Raw genomic sequence first — 23,038 nt, forward strand, 5'->3', positions numbered from 1 at the left:
GAATGAGTGCACAGTTGCAATCTGGGGATACACATGACAATGTGTTTCCTGATGCCGGTCCCAAGCCCGGGCAAATGGGGAGGGTTGTGTCGGTAAGGGCTTCCAATGTAAAACTTTTGCTATGTCAATTGTGTGGACAGCCAGACTGGTTGATCCTCTGTGGCGACCCCTAACAGCCGAAGGAAGAAAAAGAAGAAACATTGACATCTTTGTTTAAAAAAAAAAAAAAAAGGTACAGTATCCATATAGTTTAAATTATTAGAGGAACATTTCATGTTGAGAGAGGCCAGGCTGCATAGGTTTGAACATGGAAATCAAGATGATTGATTCAAGATTGGTTTATTGTCAGTACAATAGTATACACAGATACCAATAATGTTTCACACAGACCCCTCGATGGTGAAAGTGAAGTGACTGTCATTGTGAAACACTGCAGCACAGCACACGGTGACAGAGCGAAATGTGTCCTCTGCTTTTAACCATCTCCCTTGGTGAGCAGTGGGCAGACATAACAGGCCCCCGGGGAGAAGTGTGTGGGGACGGCACTTTTGCTTAGTGGCACCTTGATGGCTCAGGACTTGAACCGGCAAACTTCTGATTACGGGGCTGCTTCCTTAACCGCTAGGCCATTACTGACCCAATCATAAAAGAAAAAAATATATGTATATACACACTAAACTAAACTATACTAACTAAAATGGAAACTTAAAAACTTAAAAACCTTATTAGAGAAACGTTTCTGTACAATGAACAGTTCGAACAGGACATAACAGGTGGAGGTTCCAGGAGATGTCATCTGTCATGTGAACACCCAGGAACTATCTCAACAGCAGATCCATCATGTGTGGGGTGGGGACAGTCGGTTTATTCCTGAAGTTGACAACCATCTCTTTGGTCTTGGTGACATAGAGAGTCAGGCTGTTGCTCCGGCACCAATCCACCAGATGTTTTATTCACTGTGGCAACCCATAATGAGAACAGTAGTAAGTAGAACTTTCTTAATAGAGCTGCTGTAAAAAAGTCAGTCATGGTCTTATTTATTGAGGACAGGTTTCTTTTGAAGGGTTTTCTGTTCAAATACTATGCACATACAGTTGAGGCCAAAATTATTAGCTCCCCCCTATGAAATTAGACAACACTCATGACTTTGTGAATCTAACCATTAACAACAACTGTTTGTTATTTTGGAAACAAATACTCTATAAATAACAATGTCCACTAAATTTAATTAGAACATTGTATTGATACACAGAGTTGAAACAAGAAAGGGACAAAATTATTAGATCCCTGGCAATTAACATTCAATTGTGGTCCCTTTCTGAGCCACAACTGTCACCAGTCTCTTAGAGTGGTTCTTTACCAGGTTGACACAGGTCTCCTGAGAGTTTTTTTTCCCATTCTTCCATTGCAAATTGTTCTAACTGGTCCAAAGAACATGATTTCCAAGCATGGACATTCACTTTGAGCAGCCACCACAGATTCTCAATAGGGTTGAGGTGCAGGATACTCCAGGATTTTGGTTTTGGTGTCTTTGTAACTGTTGGACTAATTTAGATGTATGCTTTGGTTCATTGTCTTCTTGGAAGAGCCAGCGATGACCTCAGCCTAGACTAAAAACAGATTTTTGCATTTTGTCCCTCAAAATGTCAACATAATTTTGTGCACCCGAACAAGACTCACTATGCCTGGGGCTGATTATGATGCTCCCACCACCATGTTTGACGATGGGAACTCTGTTTCTAGGGTTGACGGCTTCTGCCTTTCCTCGCCAAACATAAACATCAATGTGCCCATATACTTCCAATTTAGTCTCATCAGACCAAAGCACAGCACATCTTTACCTTTCAAATGTTCATGTGCAAACCCCAGTTGGGCTATGTTGTGCCACTCTTTGAGTGATAAGGTTCTTCTAGGATGATGGCCCTGAAGCCCACTACTATTAAGAGCCCTCACAACTGCTTTCCTTGAAACATTGACCCCAGAAAATGCCAGGTCAGTGAGAGACATCTTGGTCGATGTCCGGGGGTCCTTGCTGACATATCTGACTATTTTCCTCTCCAGAGTTCTCAGAATATTTTACAGAATTTGTCTCCTTGGACTTCGGCAAAAAAACTATGTCGAAAACTATATCGTATGCCTTAGCCGATACTGTCTACCAAGGGTAATCTGCACAAAAACATGGTAATATAAATACTACAAAGGGGCACTTCCAGTAATTGTTAATTCTCAAATTTTACACATCATTCTAGTATGTATATACTGACAACTGACATCATTAAAATTTTTTGCTAGTTTATGATGCCTTTATTTAAGTTTTTTCTACACCAAGTCCATATCTTATTACTTTCATATTCAAGACACACTCCATACGTATGACTGTAATGAGCACCAATGATCAAATTCTTTTATAGCAATTTATTGATTATATTAGGTCTTTATTAACATCAACATCCATCAAACATTTCAATGTTTACAACAGGCAAAATCTTTTGTGTCCATAGACAATGGAACCAAATGGCACATAAAGGCAAAAAAAATAATTAGAATCCAAGTTAGTCAATGCAAAGGACAGGTTCTTGTAGTAATCCTTCATGGCAGAGGTAACAGAGGCAAACCCTTCATGTCATATGAGAAACTGAGGGTTGTCCCTGTGCTTGCATCCATGTGTTCATGCTCAGAGCAGAATGAAACTCTTTGCACATGTAATTTTCTTGTCTTTCTTTTTTTGTGCTCACAACGTATTTTCTCTAAAATGTCCTCAGACTGGTTAAAGAAGAGTAGATTAGTCATGTCAGGAGTCCAGCAGTGGTTCCTGTGAAGTAAAACAATCAAATCAGGCTCTCTACATATTGGCTCATAAAAGTGAAAAAAGTAAAATCTATCTGAGTCTGGCTCAACTCAGTAGAACAGAGGCTCTAGTCCTGAATATATTGGTTAAAAGCCACTGAACAGACACACTGTTTAAATGTTGACCATACCCGCATTTGTACATACACCCAAATGCTGAATTTCTGAGTCCTTTTATCTACTGACTGAATAGGTCAACAATTTTTATTGATACACAAGTCATTATTGTTGACCTAGTGAAAGTGAAGTGATTGTCATTATGAAACACTGTAGCACAGCACACGGTGCATAAAACAAAATGTCTCCTCTGATTTTAACCCATCACCCTTGGTGAGCAGTGTGCAGCCATGACAGGCACCCAGGGAGCAGTGTGTGGTGCATGTGCTTTGCTCAGTGGCACCTCAGCAGCTCGGGATTAGAACCGGCAACCTTCTGATTACGGGGCGCTTCTTTAACTGCTAGGCCACCACTGACCTATGACCCTGAACTAGCCATTTAGCTACAACTCTTTTAACAGTCAGTAAACCTGATTTATCTGTTTGCTGATTCTGTTTAAAAAATATTATTAATAAAGTAATAATAAAGTGAAGTGATTGTCACATGTGATACACAGCAGCACAGCACACGGTGCACACAGTGAAATTTGTCCTCTGCATTTAACCCATCACCCTGAGTGAGCAGTGGGCAGCCATGACCAGCGCCCGGGGAGCAGTGTGTGGGGACGGTGCTTTGCTCAGTGGCACCTCAGTGGTACCTTGGCGGATCGGGATTCGAACCGGCAACCTTCTGATTACGGGGCCGCTTCCTTAACCGCTAGGCCACCACTGCCCCCTTACAATTGTATGACAAATTATTTAAGACGAAGGTTGTTATTGTAATTCTTTGAAAATATAATTGTATTACTAATGTCCGCCTAAATTCAATAACCAAAGACTGAGGACAAAGGAAAATCTTTATTTAATGAAATGAGTTTAGAATGTAAAATAGTAATAATAATCTATGACTGATATTATGATTTCAGTTCTCTTACCTTTTGGATACTAAGGTCATTTCCATTGTAACGACGTGATCTGGAACAAGAAAGACTTGCTGTGAAACACAGCAGTCCACATATGATCAGCAGAGCAGCACTGACCAGCAACAGATGATGTTCAGCCAGATCCTTTTCTGCCTGCCCGAGAAACACACAGTTCCATCAAATACCACCGACATAAGCATATCTTTTTATATAAGCATTTTTTTTATTCAAAGCTAGATGACACTAGGTAGATGGGTGGGAGTAGCCCAGTGGGTAACACACTCGCCTATGAACCAGAAGATCCGGGTTCGAATCCCACTTACTACCATTGTGTCCCTGAGCAAGACACTTAACCCTAAATTGCTCCAGGGAGACTGTCCCTGTAACTACTGATTGTAAGGCGCTCTGGATAAGGGCGTCTGATAAATGCTGTAAATGTAAATGTAAATGACACATACACGTTGGACACATAAATTACAAATATTAATAATTTCAGAATAATTTCCTTTGAACATTTAGAATATTTACCTGTGAAAGCCAGACTGATAAATCAGCACTAGGGGTGAACTTCATACTGAGGCACTGCAGTTTAGGGTGGTCCTTCATTTTTTGTGTTTGCAAAGCAGCAGCCTTCGGGGTTAGCCAGTCCTGACTAACGTCTTCAATTACTGGGCAGGAGGGGGGAAGCCTGAGGAGGGAAATGACCCATGAGTCCAGGTAAATTATAGAATCTACACTAAAATGTAAGACAATTAAATATATCAAATTAAAGTATGACATATGGAATGAGAAAAGCTAATTCATTAGCTTCTTACGGACTACGAGGCAAGATGTGAGCAGGAACAGACAGTGTCAAGCAGATCTGTTGCGCAGGAATTTGTGTTCCTGAATTTGTGTCAGGGTTGAGACTGTTCTTGGCAACAGTGTTTGCAAAATGTTTATCTTGGGGGCGTGGATAGAAGAAGAAGGTAAGATTTAAAGCCTCTTTCCTGATTGACCCTGGATCAAAGCAAAAACAATATGCAGTGTGAACTGAATTCGCACCATAGCACAGAATAACATAACCATACTGACAACAGAAACTTCTAAAGCTAATCTCAAACATCACAAAGCTGCCAATCACACATCCACCACATACCCTCCCAGCAGACATGCTCAGAAAATAAGTGTACTCTCACCTCTGAGACCCAGCTGGTCTCCTTGTACTGTGGTGCTGAAGTTAAACGAAGATGCTTGCTGCATGCTGTCCTTTATGACCAGAGGAACCAGCAATGAAAGGATCTCCGAATTCTCAACGGAGTTGAGTCCATTACCCCTACTGCTCCCATTCTCTTCACTGGATGTCATGATCGGTGTGCTATTCTGGGGCAGACAATACTGGAGGCCTGCGACAGATTCAAGAAACTGGTTCCAGTCCTGGGAGGGAAAATTCATTAGTAATTAAATAATAACTGAAACTGAAGCCATATAACATGTACAATAACAATGAAATTAACAAACAGACAGTGTTAGGTAGCAATGTCAGTAGATGTGACCCTGGACAAACAACTTCTCACAGCACATCAGAATGCAAATCATGCTGACTACTTACTAGGACCACATCAGGGTTCTTCACATCATGCGTCTGAATGTAGAAGGCCAAACCACTGAAGGTGGCAGAAAGCATAAGAAGACACACAAAAAAGATCACCACAGGAGGATGCTGCTCCAGATGGCGCCGAAAGTTAGTTAAGGGCTGCCACCGACCCATCCCTTAACTGTACAAAACAAAAACACATTTCACTTATATGCATTCACCAGAGTCTTCCATTCAGAGTGAAGTTATTGACTCATCTTACGTGAATATGCAATGGTCCACGAGCCTACGTTGGTCAGCGGTCCAAAAAAGTTCAATGAAGTAAGATGTTAAACGTGGATGGCACAAACGACATAAGTAAATTATGATGTTTATTTTTTTCATAGCACATGACTGACATTAAACAAACAGTAATATTGTTTTAAGGCAATATTACAGCAATTGGGATACAAACGTCATAAGCAAAAACGTTTCACCTCAAAATGTTTCCAAATGTCCGACACGTACGAATTTATCCCGGGCAGAAACTGAATGCCAGCGCATTCGAACGCACACGGAATGAAATTGTTCGAAATGAAATTCTCATGTGGCTTGCCAGCGATGGGACATGTTTACACCATGACGTCCAGAACCAGCGTAACATTTGTTTGGTTCCGGAGCAACACAGAAATGTTTCAAAATAAAAGCTGCTCTTGGTGCGCTTTTGGGAGATGCATTTCGATCTATTTTGCATTAAAAGACAACACGTGTTTTTCACCAAAATAAAATTATACACATGCGTACATTTATTGTAATTTTTTTATTATTATTTAATTATCTCACAAATAGTTTCTGTGTCAATTGCATGTTCTTAAGTGTGCAGCAAATGTAAAACCTTCTGACCCGGAAGCCGTAATCAAAACCTTCCGCCAGTGTGAGCGAACACTTGATGCCGACGCGTGTGGTTTATAAACTGATCTGAGACACAGTTTATCGAATAGTGAGTGTGTCTAATTAACTTCGGACAATTAAGCAATCTTTGAGTCGGCGGTTTGTTGAGATGGCTGCGTTTTCGGTCGCGAAGGCTAGTGTTGGCACCACGAACGAACACGTTTGGCTCGCTATTCTTACACCTTGTGTTTGCTTAAATTAGTACATTTGTGTTAGGTTGTAATGGCCAAGAGGATATTATCAATTGGCGGGTTCGGTCGCTGGAGATTTCCCTCCAGTTTACCTGAATGCCAACAAACAGGCGCCAACTCGTCGCTCTGCTATTGGGGGACGAACAAACAGCACGATGTCAATAACAGATTAATCCAGTTGATCGTTGTCTTGCGCTTGTTGTCTTCTTTAAGCGATGGCCTCTGAGGCTTTGAAGAAGCGCAAACCTAAAGTGATTCGTAACGAGGGAGGAACGCCGGAGGGAAAACGAGGCCGCGGAGAGGGGGAACAAGTAAGCTCCATTATTACCTGTTATGCTTGTTATTAGCAAGGCGATCGTTTGTAACATCGCCGCAATGTCACAGTTGCTTCATTAACAGACGTTTTTTTTTGTTGTTCTCAAGGACTCGCGGGTTTATAACGAGGAGGGAGAATTGGAGGGGCGAGATCCAAAACAAGACTACCAGCAATATAAAGACACTTGTGCAGCCCTCGCCAAACTCATGGCTGAAATCCAGGAACTGAAGTCAAACGGAGCCAAAGATGGGGTATGTTCACAATATTTTTGACACTGGATCTTGAAGTAGTCATGCGATGAGCAATGGAACGGTCACAAATAATTGCTAGTCCATTCATTTGGGGGAATGTGTACTTAAATACATGATCAAAACCTCTCTCAGTCCGTGGAAATAGAAGAGCGACGTCGACAGAGTTGTGTTCATTTCATGATGCTGAAGAAACTGAACCGGCTGGCACACATGAGACTGAAAAGAGGCCGTGACCAGACACATGAGGTTTGCCCTCCTTTTTCTTGTTTTCCACATTGTCTAATAATGCCACAAATTGTGTTAACTGGACCCAAACGAAGTCTGTTGTCATCAGTGTTTCTGATTGTGTTTCATGTTTTTTTAAATCCACATAATCCAGACAAAGCAGAAGGTGGATGTGCTTCACCTTCAGCTGCAGAACCTTCTTTATGAGGTTATGCACCTGCAGAAGGAGATTGGCAAGTGCTTGGAGTTCAAGTGAGTCCATCTTATTTGCAGCTTCTGTCCTGACTGGCTAAAAGCCCTTAGTATTTTACCAAAATTTTAAGCTGTTTTTCCTCTGCCTAGGGTGAAATTTGTCAATCGTAGCAGTGATAGAAAATAATATGGTTTTGCTGAGGTGGTGCTCACATGGCAGTCAGCACCATTATTTTGCCCCCAGCCTTTTTTTATTTTTATTTTTTAATGAAAAATGCATTCAAATATAATCAATATAGTCAGTAAGGGTGATCGTTAAAAGCAGAGGACACATTTCGTTGTGCTGTGCTGTGTATCACAATGACAATCACTGCAGTTAGGAAAAGGCACATGTGAAAAGTATGAACATTGCTTCATACTTTGGTTCATTGGTATTGTGCTCTTGTGTGTGTCTGTGTCTGCATCTGAATGTATGTTCACAGGTCCCAGCATGAGGAGATCGAGCTGGTCAGTACAGAGGACTTCTTCACGGAGGCTCCTGCTGAAATCTCACGTCCTCACATCACCAAAGAGGACCCCCACCAGCTGACACTCGCTCGACTGGACTGGGAGCTGGAACAGAGGAAAAGGTCGCTTCATTTCTTCCTGTCTTTGTTGCTGGTTACAATGTTGCAGCCTAAAATGCTTAATTTTGCTTTAACCTTAATAAAAATATTGCTGTGCAAGTGGCATTGCATAACATATTACAATAGAATTACTGATAATGAACAGGTAATATGACTTATTTTTACGTCCAGAATGTGATGTGCTTTCATTATATACACATTAATATAACAATCCAATGTGCCCAAGGTTGTTGAAGCTATTATGCGGTACATGGTAAGGGTGTGTTTTTAAATGGGGTTCTTGTTTCCATTCAGGTTGGCACAGCAGTACAAGACCTCATTAGCCAGCAAGGAGAAAATCGAGAAGGGAATAGAAGTGAAGAAAGAATACCTCAGTAGTCTGCTGCCTGGATTACAGTCAATTATGCAGGTAAATTTGCAGTATTTAGCAGACATCCTTATCCAGGGTGACATACAATCAGTAGGTACAGAGACAGTCTCCCGGGGGTAACTCGGGATTAAGTGTCTTGCTAAGGGACACAATGGTAGTAAGTGGGGTTTGAACCTGGGGCAGTGGACCGGTGTATCACACCTTGCAGTTAAAAAAAAAAAAAAAAAAAAAAACGTCTGCAGCACGATGACATAAAATTTACAATTTACACCTTTACATTCGTGAGATGTGTTATATATTTCTTTCTCTCAGGCTTCTCTTCCTCTTCAAGAATACCTTTCCATGCCTTTTGAGCATGTGCAGAAACAGGCCGAAGTTGCTCATCACCTTCCTCCCCCACTTTATGTGCTCTTGGTGCAGGCTAATGCCTATGGACAAGCCAGTGGTAATGCAAACTTGCACACATAATGACTATGCTGACTAGACACTTCAATACCGCTGTAAATGGTGAACCTGAATAAGGTGGTTACAGTTTCATGATATTCTGATTTTTGTATCAAATTTGATCATAGTTATAATATGATTATTAGATTAGATGTTCAGGATGTTTGAGCTGTAATTCAAAGTTACATTAAAACATGCACCATTAGACACTTATGCAGTGGCATTCGTTGTTTTTATTTTAAAACCGGATTATGTGTGTTTTGTGCACTTTAGACAAGAACCTGTCGGTCTTTATTAGTGGAGATGTGGATGAAGCCAAAGCCCTCTCAAAGCCTCCAGAGGATTCACAAGGTATGTGATTTGTGTATGTGTTTGTGTCTATAAATGTATAAATCCATGATCGGTAATTATATTGATTCATTCAGTGCACCAATCAAGAAGAGAAAAAAATTACAAAACATACAAACTAACCAAAAGGGGGGGAAATATGTGAAGAGATTGTTATGGTATTTACATGCTGTATAATACTTTTTGCGAGGTTGGATGAGCAAGTATATTAAGGGAAACGAAGAAGACACTACAGACGAAATATAACATGCATTTTATGTTACATTATTTACATGTTCATCTGTTAACTATCGCATCTCAATTTTGTTCATGTTCACAGCTGCTTCAGTTGTTATATTTGTTAGGAATGCTCCCTTAGTGGTCGGCGGGGCAGCTTTACATGCCACAAGACAACACAAAGCAAGTGGTAGTGCATTTCAAAGGTGTGTTGTGTTTTTCTTTTCAGATGATGAAAGTGATTCAGACTTGGAAGAAGAACAGAACACTGTAAGAGATTTCTTAGTGTGCTGCTGTTTTCACCATGAGTGCATTATCTGCCTTCGTGCACATGCAGCTGGCCTGCGTAACTGTTCGTGTTGTCTCAGAAACGTCGGCGTGCAACACTCGGAGGACAGCTGGATGATAAGAGGAAGGAAATGCTGAAGCGCCACCCCCTCTCTCTCTGCATTGACCTCAAATGCAAAGGTTTGAGTCTGTGCATTATGATGCAAACTGGCAAATAATGTTGAATAGAATAAATCTATTGTATTTTTGTGCACATATATTATGTGACTCGAATCAGCAGTCAAATGTGGCAAAATATTTCTTCCTGAGATTAAGTTTGTAATTCTTATGTTGTAAATAGCAGCCACCACATACTTAGACTGAAGCTCCTTTCATGCTTTAGACCTTCTTCTGAGAAATTGTTTTTTCATTTTTGTTCTCAGATGGAAGTGTTTTGCATCTCTTCTTCTACTTTTTAATGAACCTGAACATACTGACTGTGAAGACCAAAGTGTCTCCCTCCTCTCAGCTGTGTGGAGCAGTCAGTGCTGGGTGAGTCTGTGGTGATATGTAGACCAATCAACCTCTATTGCTCTTTAGTGCACTTTATTTCACACCCTTTATAGATTAATCATGCATTTATTATACGTCTGTAGTACTATAATGAAAATTAGACTCTTTTTTTTTTTTTTTTGACTGAGTGTCGGTAATATTTGCAGAAGAAATCCTGTAATGTGAAAATATATTAAATCACTTTCTCTTTCACAGGGAGCTGCTGAACCCTGAGACTCTGCTGAACTGCCTCTATGCCTCAGATCACGGCAGAGAGACCCCAAATCCCGCCAACCGATACCAATTTGATAAAGTAGGGTAAGGAAATGTGCAACCATTTCGGTGAGACATATTGTATAAATTGTAGACAAGAGGTCGGCAACCCTGGACTTGGAGGTACCACCACACCTCATTCAATTCAAGCACTCAGTAATAACAAGTATAGAAGTTTAATCAGATGGGCTGAATTAAGGTAAACACAAAAATGTGCAGGACGAGGGTTGGTGACCCCTATTCTAGACTATTAACAAATCCAGACCAGACAAATGTGGTGGTGTTTTTTTTTTTTTTTTTTTTTTTTTTTGGGTGGCATGATGGTTTGATTCTTAATTCTTTGTAGGATTGCAACATTTGCAGATTACATTTCTGATTTGGGACATCCCTACCGCTGGGTACAACGGCTGGGTGGACTCCAATTTCCTTGTGACAGTCCAGAGGTAAATATAGGTGGTGGAGTGCCTTAGTTCATTTAAACAAAAACAGTCATAATTTAGCTAGAATGAATGATTTGTTCATTTATATTCCTCTTGATAATACTGATAATGCATAACAGTTGTCTTTGATATTCTAAATAATAGTCACTGGTGTGTGGTCACACAGTCTCTTCTAACAAGAGATGCGCCTGTTCTTTTTTTTTTTTCTTTCCCTTCCACAGAGTGCTGTAACAGGGAGCGCACTCAGTGCCAACCACATGGAGAGCACCATGAAGCTCCTGAGGGGGCGACTGCAGGCGCGTCTAGCTCTGCACAAGCAGTTCATCTCTTTAGGTAATGTGATGAACATAATAGAAAGTATTCAGACCACCTTTCATTTTTCACTCTGTTATATTGCAGCCATTTGCTAAAATCATTTAAGATATTTCTTCCCCTCTAATGTACAAACAGCACCCCATATTGACAGAAAAACACAAAGTGTTTAGTAACAAAGAGAAACTGAAATATCACATGGTCCTTCAGACCCTTGATGTAGTAGAAACAACCTTTTGATCTAATACAGCCATGAGTCTTTTTGGGAAAGATGCCTGGATTTGGGTTCTTTTGCCATTCCTCTTTGTAAGACCAGATAAGACCAGATTTTTTTTTTTTTTAAGCAAACTCCATGCAGGCTTTCAGGTGTCTTGCACTGAGGAGAGGCTTCCGTTGGGCCACTTTGCCATAAAACTGGTGGAGGGCTGGAGTGATTGTTTACTTCCTCCCATCTCCTGACTGTATCTCTGCCGCTCAGCCACAGTGATTCTTCTTCACCTCTCTCTCTTCACTAAGGCTCTTCTCCCCTGATAGGTCAGTTTGGCCAGACTGCCAGCTCTAGAAAGGGTTCTGGTCATCCCAAACATCTTCCATTTAAGGATTCTGTAGGCCACTGTGCTCTCAGGAACCTACAATCGGTAGTTACAGGGACAGTCCCCCTGGAGCAACTTAGGGTTAAGTAATAACAGGGTTAAGTGCTCAGGGACACAATGGTAGTAAGTTAGATTTGAAGCCAGGTCTTCTGGTTCACAGGCGAGTGTGTTACCCACTAGGCTACTAGCACCCTACGATCTGTGCCTTGCCACAATTCTGTCTGAGCTCTTCAGGCAGTTCCTTTGACCTCATGATTCTCATTTGCTCTGACATGCATTGTGAGCTGTATAATCAAACACACCATCTCAATGATCACCAGAAGAAATGGACAGCACCTGAGTGTCACAGCAAAGGGTCTGAATACTTAGGACCATGTGATATTTCAGTTTTTCTTTGTTATTAATCTGCAAACAATGTCAATTCTGTGTTTTTTTGTCAATATGGGAGCTGTGTGTACATTTTAGGAAATGGCTGCAATATACCAAAGAGTGAAAAATGTAATGGTTCTGAATACTTTCCGTACCCACTGTATATATAAGAATGTGTGGATCCAGTTGGGAAGGGGTTGCAAGAAACCATATACCCTGCCTTTCTAACCTGTGTTAATCTGCTTTAGAGCATAGCATGATTCCAGTGTCTGCAGAGTGCCAGGACCTCTTTCCTGCCAAAGTTCTGTCTCGTCTGGCCAGATGGACAACAATCACTTTCCAGGAATTTGTGGTACGACCATTGTGCTTTTTTCCACATAGATTTGCATGCAATTTCAAAAGAAGTTATTAAGGGCTAGATGCGTTTCATTTAGTATGTATTTGATGTGTCTTTTGCTACTTGTGTGTCCAGGAGCTGCCAATGGTGCAGCATGTGGTCAAGGCAGGTCTTGCTCATGAGACCGATCTCTTCTTTATGGCCGTGTTGGAAAGAGGAACTGGTAAGAGTAGGAATAATTACAAAGTTTGAGCATTTCTAAAAGGGAAAAACTGTTCTGTATTGGGAAAAAATGTTTGCTTGTTTCACCAGCTCGTTTACAAGCAGCTATCGTGTTGAATCCCCGATATCCTGACGCCACTCCACTGTACTCTCTATCACTCCTTTGGAAAGGTGAACGAAGTGGCCGAACTGATGACAACCTGCGGGTAAGAAACATTTTAAGATATGCTCGCTCCAGCAGTGTTATGTATCCGCGGAACAAACACACTCACACAAAATGACTCCTGTTGAACTCCAGCTCCGTTTTGCTGTCTTCCTACAGGCTATGGAGAGCGAGGTGAATGTGTTCAGGATGGAACTGCAGGGACCTCGCCCTGGCCACCAACTCCTGACCAATCAGCTGCAGCGATTGTGTATGTGTTTGGATGTATATCTGGAGACTGAGAGTCAGGTGTGTGATGGTGTGGAGGGACCCAGAGAGTTCCCAAGAGAGAAGATGTGCTTACGAACAGCAAGGTAACATGCAACAATATGTGCTTTTATTGAATTCATTGATTGAGTAAATAAGCAGATGTATGTAATATTTTTTTTCTTTTCCTTTAGGGGTCCAAACCGTCTGAAGCCCTTCAAATATAATCATCCTCAAGGTTTCTTCAGTCATCGCTGAATAACTTCCCAGCTGCCCACAACATTGTAGTCCTCCCTTTTCATCTCTCATTTATCTCTCTAACCTTTTATAGTTCAGTTTTAATAAAGACAAATGAAAGTAATAAACAGCAGTTGAGTTTTTGGAAACTAAGCAGTTTGTTTTGATACAGTTGAATACTGGGAGATGTAAATATATGCAAATTACTCGGGGGCTGTATTGGCAAGGATCTCACAATACAATATGTAACACATCACGAAGCATGATACAATTACATCACAATACTTTAGGCACAATCCTGATGAATAAAATGCACTAGTGATTTCTTCATTTTTTGAGCACGAGGTGGATGTGAGTTTGTATCCAGCGCGCTTTGTCGTTTTGTGTGAATAGGCTTCCATTGTTGCTGTACTGTAGCTGTAGGGTTCCTGTTGAGATTAACTTGTAAATTGTTTGTGTTGCCTGAAAATTTCACAAAAGCATGACCGCTTGCAAATTCCATTTCCTTTGTCCCAGGCTGATATAATTTCAGCTGCTCGCTCTGTCATGTTTTGTCAATTTCACTCTGCCTGAAATGCCAGGCAGTATTTCAGAGTACTCAGCCATCTACAGGAGTAGAGGTTCTACAGCACCATCTACAGGAGTGGAGGTTTAGGGTCCTGATATCGATTCAAATATCGTGGGATATTGCTGTATCGATATTTTCTAAAACCCCTACCAATTACACACACACACACACACACACACACACTTTTATACACACATTTATAACACATTTATGTCCACCTAAACATCAGTAATGTAGGAGAAACATGGCCATACTATTCCATCAGACGATACACTGTAAGAAAGATATTTATTAGAAAAATAAATGAGAAAAAGAACATACAGGCCAAAAGTTTGAACACACCTCGTTCTTTTCTTCATTTTCATGACCATTTATATTGGTAAATTCTTACTGAAGGCATCAAAACTATGAATGAACATGTGGAGTTACTTAACAAAAAGTGGAGACCTGGCCTCCACAGTCACCGGACCTGAACCCAATCGAGATGGTTTGGGGTGAGCTGGACCACAGAGTGAAGGCAAAGGGGCCAACAAGTGCTAAACACCTCTGGGAACTCCTTCAAGACTGTTGGAAAACCATTTCAGGTGACGACCTCTTGAAGCTCATCAATAGAATACCAAGAGTGTGCAAAGCAGTAATCAGAGCAAAGGATATAAAACATGTTTTCAGTTATTTCACCTTTTTTTGTAAGTACAGAATGCCACATGTGTTCATTCATAGTTTTGATGCCTTTAGTGAGAATCTACCAATGCTTGTATAAAACTAATGGGGACGGGAAACTGAACAGGGGAAGACTAGGTGAGGTGAACCTAGGGAAATTTTGAAGTAAATTTTAGTAATTTCCATATTTAGAAAATTCTGTCTCATTGAAAGATTTTTAACACTTTGTTGCCATGTTTTTTTTCTGAGCAGCAGTTTTATATCAGCCAGTTTTCTGAGTGTCTGTGTGTGATGGGTTGGAACTAACTGGCAAGGCAAATGCCTGAAAATATGCACATCCACCATCAAAAGAAATCAAATCTCACACATACAGACTTTCAATAACTGTTTAATAGACATTTGTGCTGGAGGCCAGGCCAGGTCATTGTGTGTAGGGCACAAGTCCTCACTAGAGAGAAATGGAGCCCTGCCTTCAATAATAGAACATTGTCATCCAGTGTAAACTGGTGCTTCTATACCTCTGACAATGAAGTCAGTAGTATTTAGAAATATTGCTGAACATATTGTACTCTTGATATTATGTTCTGTTCTCAATTTTCCCTTTCAAAGGCAACTTTATTGCCATCTCACCATATACAAGTACACAGAGACGCGAGATTGTGAAGCTTCGGGTATTCACAGTGTGCAAAAAGACATAGTGCAAATGGAATAACAAACAACACAAAACATGAGAAAGGTCATTATGCATAATATAGTGCAGGTTGAGACAAACCAGGCAGACAAGTAGCATCAATATGATAATATGCCAGTGTATGGATACTGGTTCAGCATGTCGATTTGCCATCTTCTGTGTATGGGAAAACACCGGCTCCTGTTTCCTTGGATTCAGGAAGAAAAATGGAAGTTATATAGTTCTATAAGTTCTTGTTTTGTAGAAGTTTTTATTTGGTATCTTTGTTACATATTATTACATGACCATGAAAACTGATAGCTGTAATTAAATCAAAAGGTGCTTCATCAAAGCAAAGTTTTTCAATTGAACTGTACAGGTTTTGAGTCACATTAAAGCTTACTTGCCGTGGTCTCAAAAGCCCGGCATATTAAAAGTAGAGTTATGTTTGTCGAGGTGGAAGAGAACAAAGCCAGGATACATCATGACATTTGTAGCAGTCAACATATAACTTTATATAAAACTCCCTCTTTGTATAAGGTGCAGGGTTAACTTGGATATTCCTTTCTATACCCCTAGATGGCAGTCTAGACTCAATTATTGTTTAGCACAGCAGGGCGCACACCATTTGTTTCAATTGAATCATAAAATGCTCTCAATAATGTCTTATAGTACAATGCAACAAACGAGATATGAAATCAACTTCAAATGTATTGTACTATGTTCATAAATCTCATCCAAGCAAAAGTAAAGCGTTAAAATCTTTAAAATACAGTTTTTACATAAACACTAGGTATCAAGCTGCTCTAAATAGTTATGAAAAGGTGAGTCAAATAATCACAAAAGTCTCACATAAACAAGAATTATACAGTTTCACTACTGAGGAAGTGTAAAATCTCATTTAAAATCTCACTCTAAACAAAACTACAAATTCAATTTGGAAAATTCAAATTGAAAAATTCAAATTCAAAAGGAAAGAATAAGCAAAGAATAAATGACCAAAATTTTCACAGAAAGGGAAAGGTTAGTAAATACTGTCCTATGTCATGCCTGATGTTATGTAATGCAGGGTGATGGAGGCACAAGAGCATGACATCACATGACAATGGTGAGTTTTTAATAAGAATAAAATTAAAACAGTCCCAAATGACCCAAACCGAACGGAAAACACTTGTGGCAGATTAGCTCAAAAAAGGTTATTTAAATGACAACTGGACATGTTATGGATCCTTGACAATGTTTTGCCCTTCCATTCCACTGGGGTGCCACTGAGCAAACCACCTTCCCCACACACTGCTCCCTGGGTGCCTGTCATGGCTGCCCACTGCTCACTCAGGGTGATGGGTTAAATACAGATGACAAATTTCATTGTGTCACCGCGTGCTGTGCTGCAGTGTCACAATGACAATCCAGTGTCACAATGACAATCCCTTCACTTTCACCGGTGATTTGAGCCCGTATTCTTCAGTCCGACCGATGGATACCAGTTGACAGGCGTGAGCAGGGAAACTTTAATTCAGCAGAAACATTTTTATTCAGCAGAAACACAGTTACTTCACAAACACGTGCACGCGCAGGTCACAGTTCATCTGCAGAACAGGTGCTACACCATATTCTGTGACCCTAGGGGTGCTGTTTTTTTTATTTGATTTCGTTGATAAGATAAGTTCTGTGTTTAAACCAGGCTTATTTGAATAAATTAATTCTCCCACGTGGTTTATTATTAGGCTAATGCTAATTAATCCATAAGAAGGTCTAACATTATGCTCTGAAAAAACATTACAATCAGTGAAACCTATAGGGAAATTGTAAAAAACAAACTAGCTAGGAAATAACTCGCCTTATTTTTTTTATTTTAGTGGTATTGATTTTTGCATTCCACAATTTCATATTTATAGACATTTTTAAAAACATCTGATCACCCAGACGAATAGATTAGACTTATAATAGATTTTAATAATAGATTTTCAAATAAGCAAAACATGTAGCAGCAAACACTTATTTCATGTAACACTTATTTCATTGTGGGTTTAATGGTTGTTGTTTACTCAACTTAATTTGCTTACTTGGGCAATATGTTCCTCTAGCAGAAAAAAAATCTTCTACTTAAGCAATATTTTCCTTTATTTCCATTATTGTCCTTAAAATAATTGCATGTTACACTATGATTTTTGTAATGTTCCTGTAGTTCTCTGACAGATATGTCCTTGACCATAATAGTCCCCGAAGCGTTATGAAGGCAGTACCCCCCCAATTATGGAGGGGTAGTCCGCACTCTGGTTTTATAACAGAATTTTCCTTCTTGTAGTCTGCCATATGCAGCATAAAGGCCTTCCAAAAATGTTTTTAAAAATCAAAGGATAACAATAGCAATACTACCCATACATGGTACCAAAAGGAGGGAAATTTATATGTGTGCGCAGAATTAATGTTACCTGTGCAGAATAAAAGTGTTCCACAATTAAACTAGTTTTACATTTTTTTTACAGTGTAGGTTCGCTCCACAGGGACAGCAGAACGGAGATACCAGATGTACAAAAAGAGCTTTTTCATGGCAGTAGGTTAAACAGGGGCGAAAACATTGCACTGGGTGAATTTGTCACATGAACTGAAGTAACCAAAATTATTTTATACCAGTATTTAGATAAGATTTATGCAGTTACAATACAGAATGTTATTTAAAAACAGATATTTTCTGTTACATTTTACAGTACTTTGACTCTGAAAACACATTTTCTTAAACAGTGTGTGTGCTCAGCTATGCTGTTTTTTTGCCGCAATGCAGCACGTGAAGAGCTTATTCCTCCCAAACTTACCTCCTAATGGATTCTTACACAATGAAAGGTTATTAAGGATGAGGGGAGCAAGCTTTCCTGAAAGAAATACACAAGCTGCAGGGCTGAGATTAAATGCTTCACTTTTCAGCTTTATTAGGGCGTCACTTTTCTCAGCATTTCTACATTTCCAGCACAAGTCATTGCATCATTGCATTCACAGTATGGGTAAAGTGCTTCATGGACATTGCTTTAGTCTTACTTTACATTGGTAAATATACTTTTCTATTAGTAAATATATTCATTTGCATATCAAGTATAGATACCTATGAAATATTAATGATATTCATAATGATGGTGGGTGTTTTTTTTTTTTCCCAGCAAGTTGGACATTTTTAATGCACTTGATTAAGACAATCATTACATTCAGACGTAACATTCTGCATTTGCTACGGTCATACATAGAAGCGGTCATATCATGTTTCGATTCATGAAACTATTGCTTGCTGAACTGGCCTTCAGTAATGTCTTTAGCTTAGAAACACTGAGGATGTTCCTCAGTGCTACTTGGAGTTTATTCTCCTCCTTTTTTCTCCTCCTTTTTTTCCTTTACCTCAGTGCTTGAGGATTTCTCAGCTTTCTCTGTCTTTGCCACCTCTTTTGTTTTAGATTTTGAAGAGTCTTTTGTCTCTTCATGTGATGATTCTGCCTTCTTCTCCTCTTTCTTTGTTTCTTTCTCAGGTGATGCTTTCTCTGGTGAAGGCTTTGTGGCAGGCTTTGTCTCTGCCTTGGGTTTGGCATCATCTGTCTTGACAGGAACTTGCTGCTCTTCATCCTTTTTGGCTGAGACAGGTGCCTCCTTTGGTTTGCTGGCTTCTGTTGTTTCAGCTGGTTTAGCAGGAGTACCTGGTTTCTTCTCCTGCTTGGGCTCCTGCTTTTCTGTTTTAGATTCCTTAGGTTTATCCTCTGCTATGTCCTTGGGCTCCTTTTCTTCTTTTGGCTTTGGTGCGTCTTTGGCCGCCGCTGCCTTTGAGTCCTCCTGCACTGCTGTCTTTGTCTTTTCTGGCTGGGATTTGGGTTTTTCCTCAATGGGGGACTTTGGTTCTGGAGCTTTCTTGGCTGTGGACTTTTCCTCCATAGATGGTTGTGCTGGTGGCTTTGCTGGTGACGCAGGCTGGGGTGTTTTAGGTGGAGACTTCGATTCAGGAGATTTAAGTTTAGGTGATTTTGATTCGGGAGATTTGGGTTTTGGTGATTTTGACTCAGGTGATTTAGAATCGGGTGACTTAGGAGCTAAACTTGAAGGTTTATCAGCAGCAGGAGACTTTTTTTCATCCTCTTCTTCATCTTTCTTTTCAGTAGCTCCCTCTTTTTCTACTTTCTCTTCCTCTTTTGTCTCTTCACCCTCTGCATTTTCCTCCCCAGCTTCTCCATTCTCTTCTTCTGTTTTGGTCTCATTCTCCTCCAACTTTTCTTCCTCATCCTTTCCTTCTTCTTTGTCTTCTTTATCTTCTTCTTCCTCCTCCTTTTCCTCTTTTCTCTCCTCTTCTCCTCCTTCTTCTTCTTCCTTTTGTTCTTGTTCTTCTTCATTCTGTCCTTCCTCTCCATCCTCTGTGGCCTCCTCTTCCTGTGTCACAATGTCCTCCTTTGTGTGAGACGTGACCCTGCCCTCCAGAACTGAATACATGCTCAGACCAGACACAAGTCGAGACTCCTCACCCTCCAACAATTTCCTACATGAGAATCAAACAAACTTTATGTGTAAGATGAACTAAAACACCACCCATCTGCTAGATGAACAGTTGGATATGCAGGACATTGGTGAGAGGGAGACGTTAGAAATGCATTAGGGGAAAAAAATAACACACATACACACACACACACACACACACACACACACACACACACACACACACACACACACACACACACATATATATATATATATATATATAGATAGATATATTTAGGTTCATTATTTAATCCTACAACAGAATTTGAGCTGACACTGAGTGGGTCCAATGTACTAGAAAAACCAAACTCACCTATAAGCAGCAATTTCGATATCTAACGCCATCTTCACATTAAGCAGGTCCTGGTACTCACGCAGCTGGCTGGCCATCTCCCATTTAGTGGTCTTCAGCTCATTGTTCATCTGATGAATTGTTTCCTATGTAATGTACAGTAATACATAATTTTGGTCAGTTTGTCATGAAGTTCATGAGTTACCAGTAATTGTTTTTTGTACATTTTGGTCTGTGGGCAACATGCAACACTGTCGCAGACATCTGACGAAGAAGGATGTACCTGGAGGGACACCATGTCTCCTTGATGGCGGTCCTCGGCCTTGTACCGCTGCCTCTCCAGGGAATCACGCGTCCCTTTCAGTGTCTCCAGCTCCACGGTGCGGCTCTGCAGCTGCCGCCGATACTCTGCCATCTCATCTTGAGCAGAGCGGATGGCATTGTCATTGGAGCGCGACGCTTCGGACAGTTTGTCCATGCGAACTGTCAAGTGACACCACAAGAAACCCATCATTAAATAATGCAAGGGCCTTAGTCTCGATCACAAGTAAAGTAATCATATATGATCAATCATCAATTCTTTTGGGAAACCATGCATTCACGTGGACGTTACTTTGACACAATCCACATTGTTGTTGCTGTTGCATGGAAATGGAATTGAGTGGGACCCACTCAATGTCATGGTCATAATGTTATGGATAGGTATAACTGATAGGTATAATGTTTCCAAAGATCATCACCAGCATTTCCACTTGTTTCCAGTCTCTAAATGTTTCTAAATGTAAATTAAAAGGTTATGGCAAATTTCTTTTTCTTCGAAAAAAACAAAACATCAGACTTTGCGGAGTGACGTCTCCTTTCGAGGCAGAGGACACCGAAGGGACACGTGGGCCTGCGGCATTTACTTGCTTGATTACGTCTGCAGAAAAGCGCAGAGTCACCGGTGGCGCACTCGCCGACCCGGAGACCGCTGCAAGGTTCTCTGCAAACGACCTCGAGCTTCAGCACCACGGACAGGGGCCCGTCCGTTCTTTATGTCCTGTTTGATCTTGTGAGCGGGTAACACACTCGCCTATGAACCCGAAGACCCAGGTTCAAATCCCACTTACTACTGTGTCCCTGAGCAAGATGCTTAGCGTCTCCAGGGGGGACTGTCCCTGTAACTATTGACTGTAAGTCGCTCTGGACAAGGGCGTCTGATAAATGCTGTAAATGTAAATGACACTTAACCCTGAGTGTCCCCAGGGGGTCTGTCCCCGTAACTACTGACTGTAAGTCGCTCTGGACAAGGGTGTCTGATAAATTCTGTAAATGTAAATGACACTTAACCCCGAGTGTCCCCAGGGGGACTGTCTCTGTAACTACTGACTGTAAGTCGCTCTGGACAAGGGCGTCTGATAAACGCTGTAAATGTAAATGACACTTAACCCCGAGTGTCCCCAGGGGGACTGTCTCTGTAACTACTGACTGTAAGTCGCTCTGGACAAGGGCGTCTGATAAACGCTGTAAATGTAAATGACACTTAACCCCGAGTGTCCCGCTCTGGATAAATGCTGCACATACTTCACCTTTGAACCAGTCCTCGGCCCGCAGCGCGCCCACGGACGCGTGCGCGTCCAGCTGCGCGCGGATCTCGCGGAGCGCGCCGGTCACGTCGGCCCTCGGCGGCTCCGGCGCCCCGAAGGTCGCCTGTCCCGCGTGGATCTGGGCGAGCAGCTCGGCCGCCTCCTCCTCGTGGTTCCTGCGCAGGAAGTCGCGCTCGTCCTGCAGCGCGCGCAGCTTCTTGTCCAGCTCGAGGCGCGCGAGCGCGGACTCGTCCACGTAGCGCGTGAGCGCGCGGACGGCCGCCTCGAGCTCGTCGCGGCCGCGCGCCTCGTCCTCGAGCCTGGCGCGCAGCTGCGCCACGTCCTCCTCGACGTGCCGCTGCTCCAGCAGGGCGTGCGCCTTCTCCTGCGCCAGCTGCGCCGCGGCTTCCCGGAGCTCCGCCAGCTCCCGGTCGTACTGCTGGCCGACCGCGGAGCGGCCGGCGTGGCTCTGCCGCAGCGCCGCCGCCTCCGCGTCCAGGTGCTTGTTCTGGAGCTCCAGGTGCCGCACTTTCTCGATGTAGCCGGCGAAACGGTCGTTGAGGGCCTGCAGGACCTCCTTCTCGCTGCGGGACCTGGCGTCTCCGTTAAACGCGTCCAGGGTGTCGCGTCGGTATCCCGCGGCGGAGGAGGAGGAGGAGGAGGTCACCGTGCTCCGGGACCACGGCGCGCTGTGGAACCCGCTGGAGGCTGGCGCCGGGGCGGACCTCAGGTGGTGGCCCTTGCGGTAGTGGCCGGGGCCGTAAAAGGCGTCCGTGATGTAGCTCATGTTCTCCCTCGCTCCGCGCCAGAAGCACTGCGGCACTTCGCCGGGCTCCGCCGCGTTTTATAGAGCGACGTGGACCAAATCGTGCGACTCAGCAGCATTCCCAGCTCACGGCCAAGTCTGCGTCTTAAAGGCGCAGCGCCCCTTTCCACACTGCGTCATCGCGCCCTAACGCCCCAAGAGCAGCCCTTACCACTTCCAGTCCATTTACTGCACTTTTAAACCCACCTTCATCACCTCTGCTGCCGCAGCCGCCTTTTAATGGGTTGCTGTTGTTCAATTCGTCGTTCGTTATTGATGCAGTACAAATAGAACAACAATACGGAATCCCCAGTGGTTATTTAACACAGTGTTAAAAATCTGTTCAGTATTTCAGGCCAAGCTCTCAAAGTGCTTTCACAAGGCAGTGGCGGCGGACCGCTGGAATCCCCT

The 23,038-nt window shown here is 42.0% G+C and overlaps 3 protein-coding genes across 4 annotated transcripts; 1 reads left to right on the plus strand and 2 right to left on the minus strand.

Moving 5' to 3' along the window:
* Positions 1-2,400: 2,400 nt before the first annotated feature.
* LOC114797371 (insulin-like growth factor-binding protein 3 receptor) lies at positions 2,401-6,081 on the minus strand. Of its 2 annotated transcripts, XM_028992306.1 has the most exons (9): positions 5,918-6,081; positions 5,704-5,727; positions 5,457-5,622; positions 5,044-5,281; positions 4,681-4,864; positions 4,394-4,553; positions 3,983-4,018; positions 3,878-3,917; positions 2,401-2,812 (listed from the first exon to the last, which is right to left on the minus strand). In XM_028992306.1, exons 3-8 carry the CDS (start codon positions 5,613-5,615, stop codon positions 3,894-3,896), a joined length of 801 nt encoding a protein of 266 aa, XP_028848139.1. In that variant the 5' UTR covers positions 5,616-5,622; positions 5,704-5,727; positions 5,918-6,081; the 3' UTR covers positions 2,401-2,812; positions 3,878-3,893. The 2 variants fall into 2 exon arrangements, with proteins under 2 accessions (XP_028848139.1, XP_028848129.1); XM_028992296.1 differs by having other exon boundaries at positions 3,878-4,018.
* A 232-nt stretch (positions 6,082-6,313) lies between these two features.
* Positions 6,314-13,849, plus strand: thoc5 (THO complex 5). Its single transcript, XM_028981815.1, has 20 exons — positions 6,314-6,420; positions 6,776-6,873; positions 6,986-7,129; positions 7,262-7,375; positions 7,509-7,606; positions 8,029-8,175; positions 8,467-8,581; positions 8,855-8,987; positions 9,260-9,337; positions 9,780-9,820; positions 9,919-10,018; positions 10,261-10,369; positions 10,586-10,687; positions 10,989-11,085; positions 11,304-11,415; positions 12,605-12,708; positions 12,829-12,916; positions 13,006-13,121; positions 13,238-13,431; positions 13,519-13,849. The coding sequence occupies exons 2-20, from the start codon at positions 6,778-6,780 to the stop codon at positions 13,580-13,582; spliced, it is 2,052 nt and encodes a 683-aa protein (XP_028837648.1). The 5' UTR covers positions 6,314-6,420; positions 6,776-6,777; the 3' UTR covers positions 13,583-13,849.
* Positions 13,850-18,359: 4,510 nt separating this feature from the next.
* LOC114787776 (neurofilament medium polypeptide-like) lies at positions 18,360-22,769 on the minus strand. The gene is made up of 4 exons (XM_028975630.1): positions 21,826-22,769; positions 20,541-20,740; positions 20,279-20,403; positions 18,360-19,966 (listed from the first exon to the last, which is right to left on the minus strand). The coding sequence occupies exons 1-4, from the start codon at positions 22,607-22,609 to the stop codon at positions 18,808-18,810; spliced, it is 2,268 nt and encodes a 755-aa protein (XP_028831463.1). The 5' UTR covers positions 22,610-22,769; the 3' UTR covers positions 18,360-18,807.
* Positions 22,770-23,038: the final 269 nt, after the last annotated feature.

The sequence above is a fragment of the Denticeps clupeoides genome, chromosome 1, assembly GCF_900700375.1.
Source record: "Denticeps clupeoides chromosome 1, fDenClu1.1, whole genome shotgun sequence".
Classification (NCBI taxonomy): Eukaryota; Metazoa; Chordata; class Actinopteri; order Clupeiformes; family Denticipitidae; genus Denticeps; species Denticeps clupeoides.

What these genes read in the sequence shown, in the direction of transcription:
- LOC114797371 (XM_028992296.1), bottom strand. Translation starts at nt 5,615, where the DNA reads ATGGGTCGGTGGCAGCCCTTAACTAACTTTCGGCGCCATCTGGAGCAG. An exon ending in AGACCAGCTGGGTCTCAGAG is followed by an intron (nt 4,865 to 5,043) that starts GTGAGAGTACAC and finishes GCTTTGATCCAG; the next exon opens with GGTCAATCAGGAAAGAGGCT. An exon ending in TATCAGTCTGGCTTTCACAG is followed by an intron (nt 4,019 to 4,393) that starts GTAAATATTCTA and finishes TTTCTCGGGCAG; the next exon opens with GCAGAAAAGGATCTGGCTGA.
- thoc5 (XM_028981815.1), top strand. Translation starts at nt 6,778, where the DNA reads ATGGCCTCTGAGGCTTTGAAGAAGCGCAAACCTAAAGTGATTCGTAAC. An exon ending in GGCAAGTGCTTGGAGTTCAA is followed by an intron (nt 7,607 to 8,028) that starts GTGAGTCCATCT and finishes GTATGTTCACAG; the next exon opens with GTCCCAGCATGAGGAGATCG. An exon ending in ATGTGCTTACGAACAGCAAG is followed by an intron (nt 13,432 to 13,518) that starts GTAACATGCAAC and finishes CTTTTCCTTTAG; the next exon opens with GGGTCCAAACCGTCTGAAGC.
- LOC114787776 (XM_028975630.1), bottom strand. Translation starts at nt 22,609, where the DNA reads ATGAGCTACATCACGGACGCCTTTTACGGCCCCGGCCACTACCGCAAG. An exon ending in GGCCGAGGACTGGTTCAAAG is followed by an intron (nt 20,741 to 21,825) that starts GTGAAGTATGTG and finishes GTCACTTGACAG; the next exon opens with TTCGCATGGACAAACTGTCC. An exon ending in GAGACATGGTGTCCCTCCAG is followed by an intron (nt 20,404 to 20,540) that starts GTACATCCTTCT and finishes TACATTACATAG; the next exon opens with GAAACAATTCATCAGATGAA.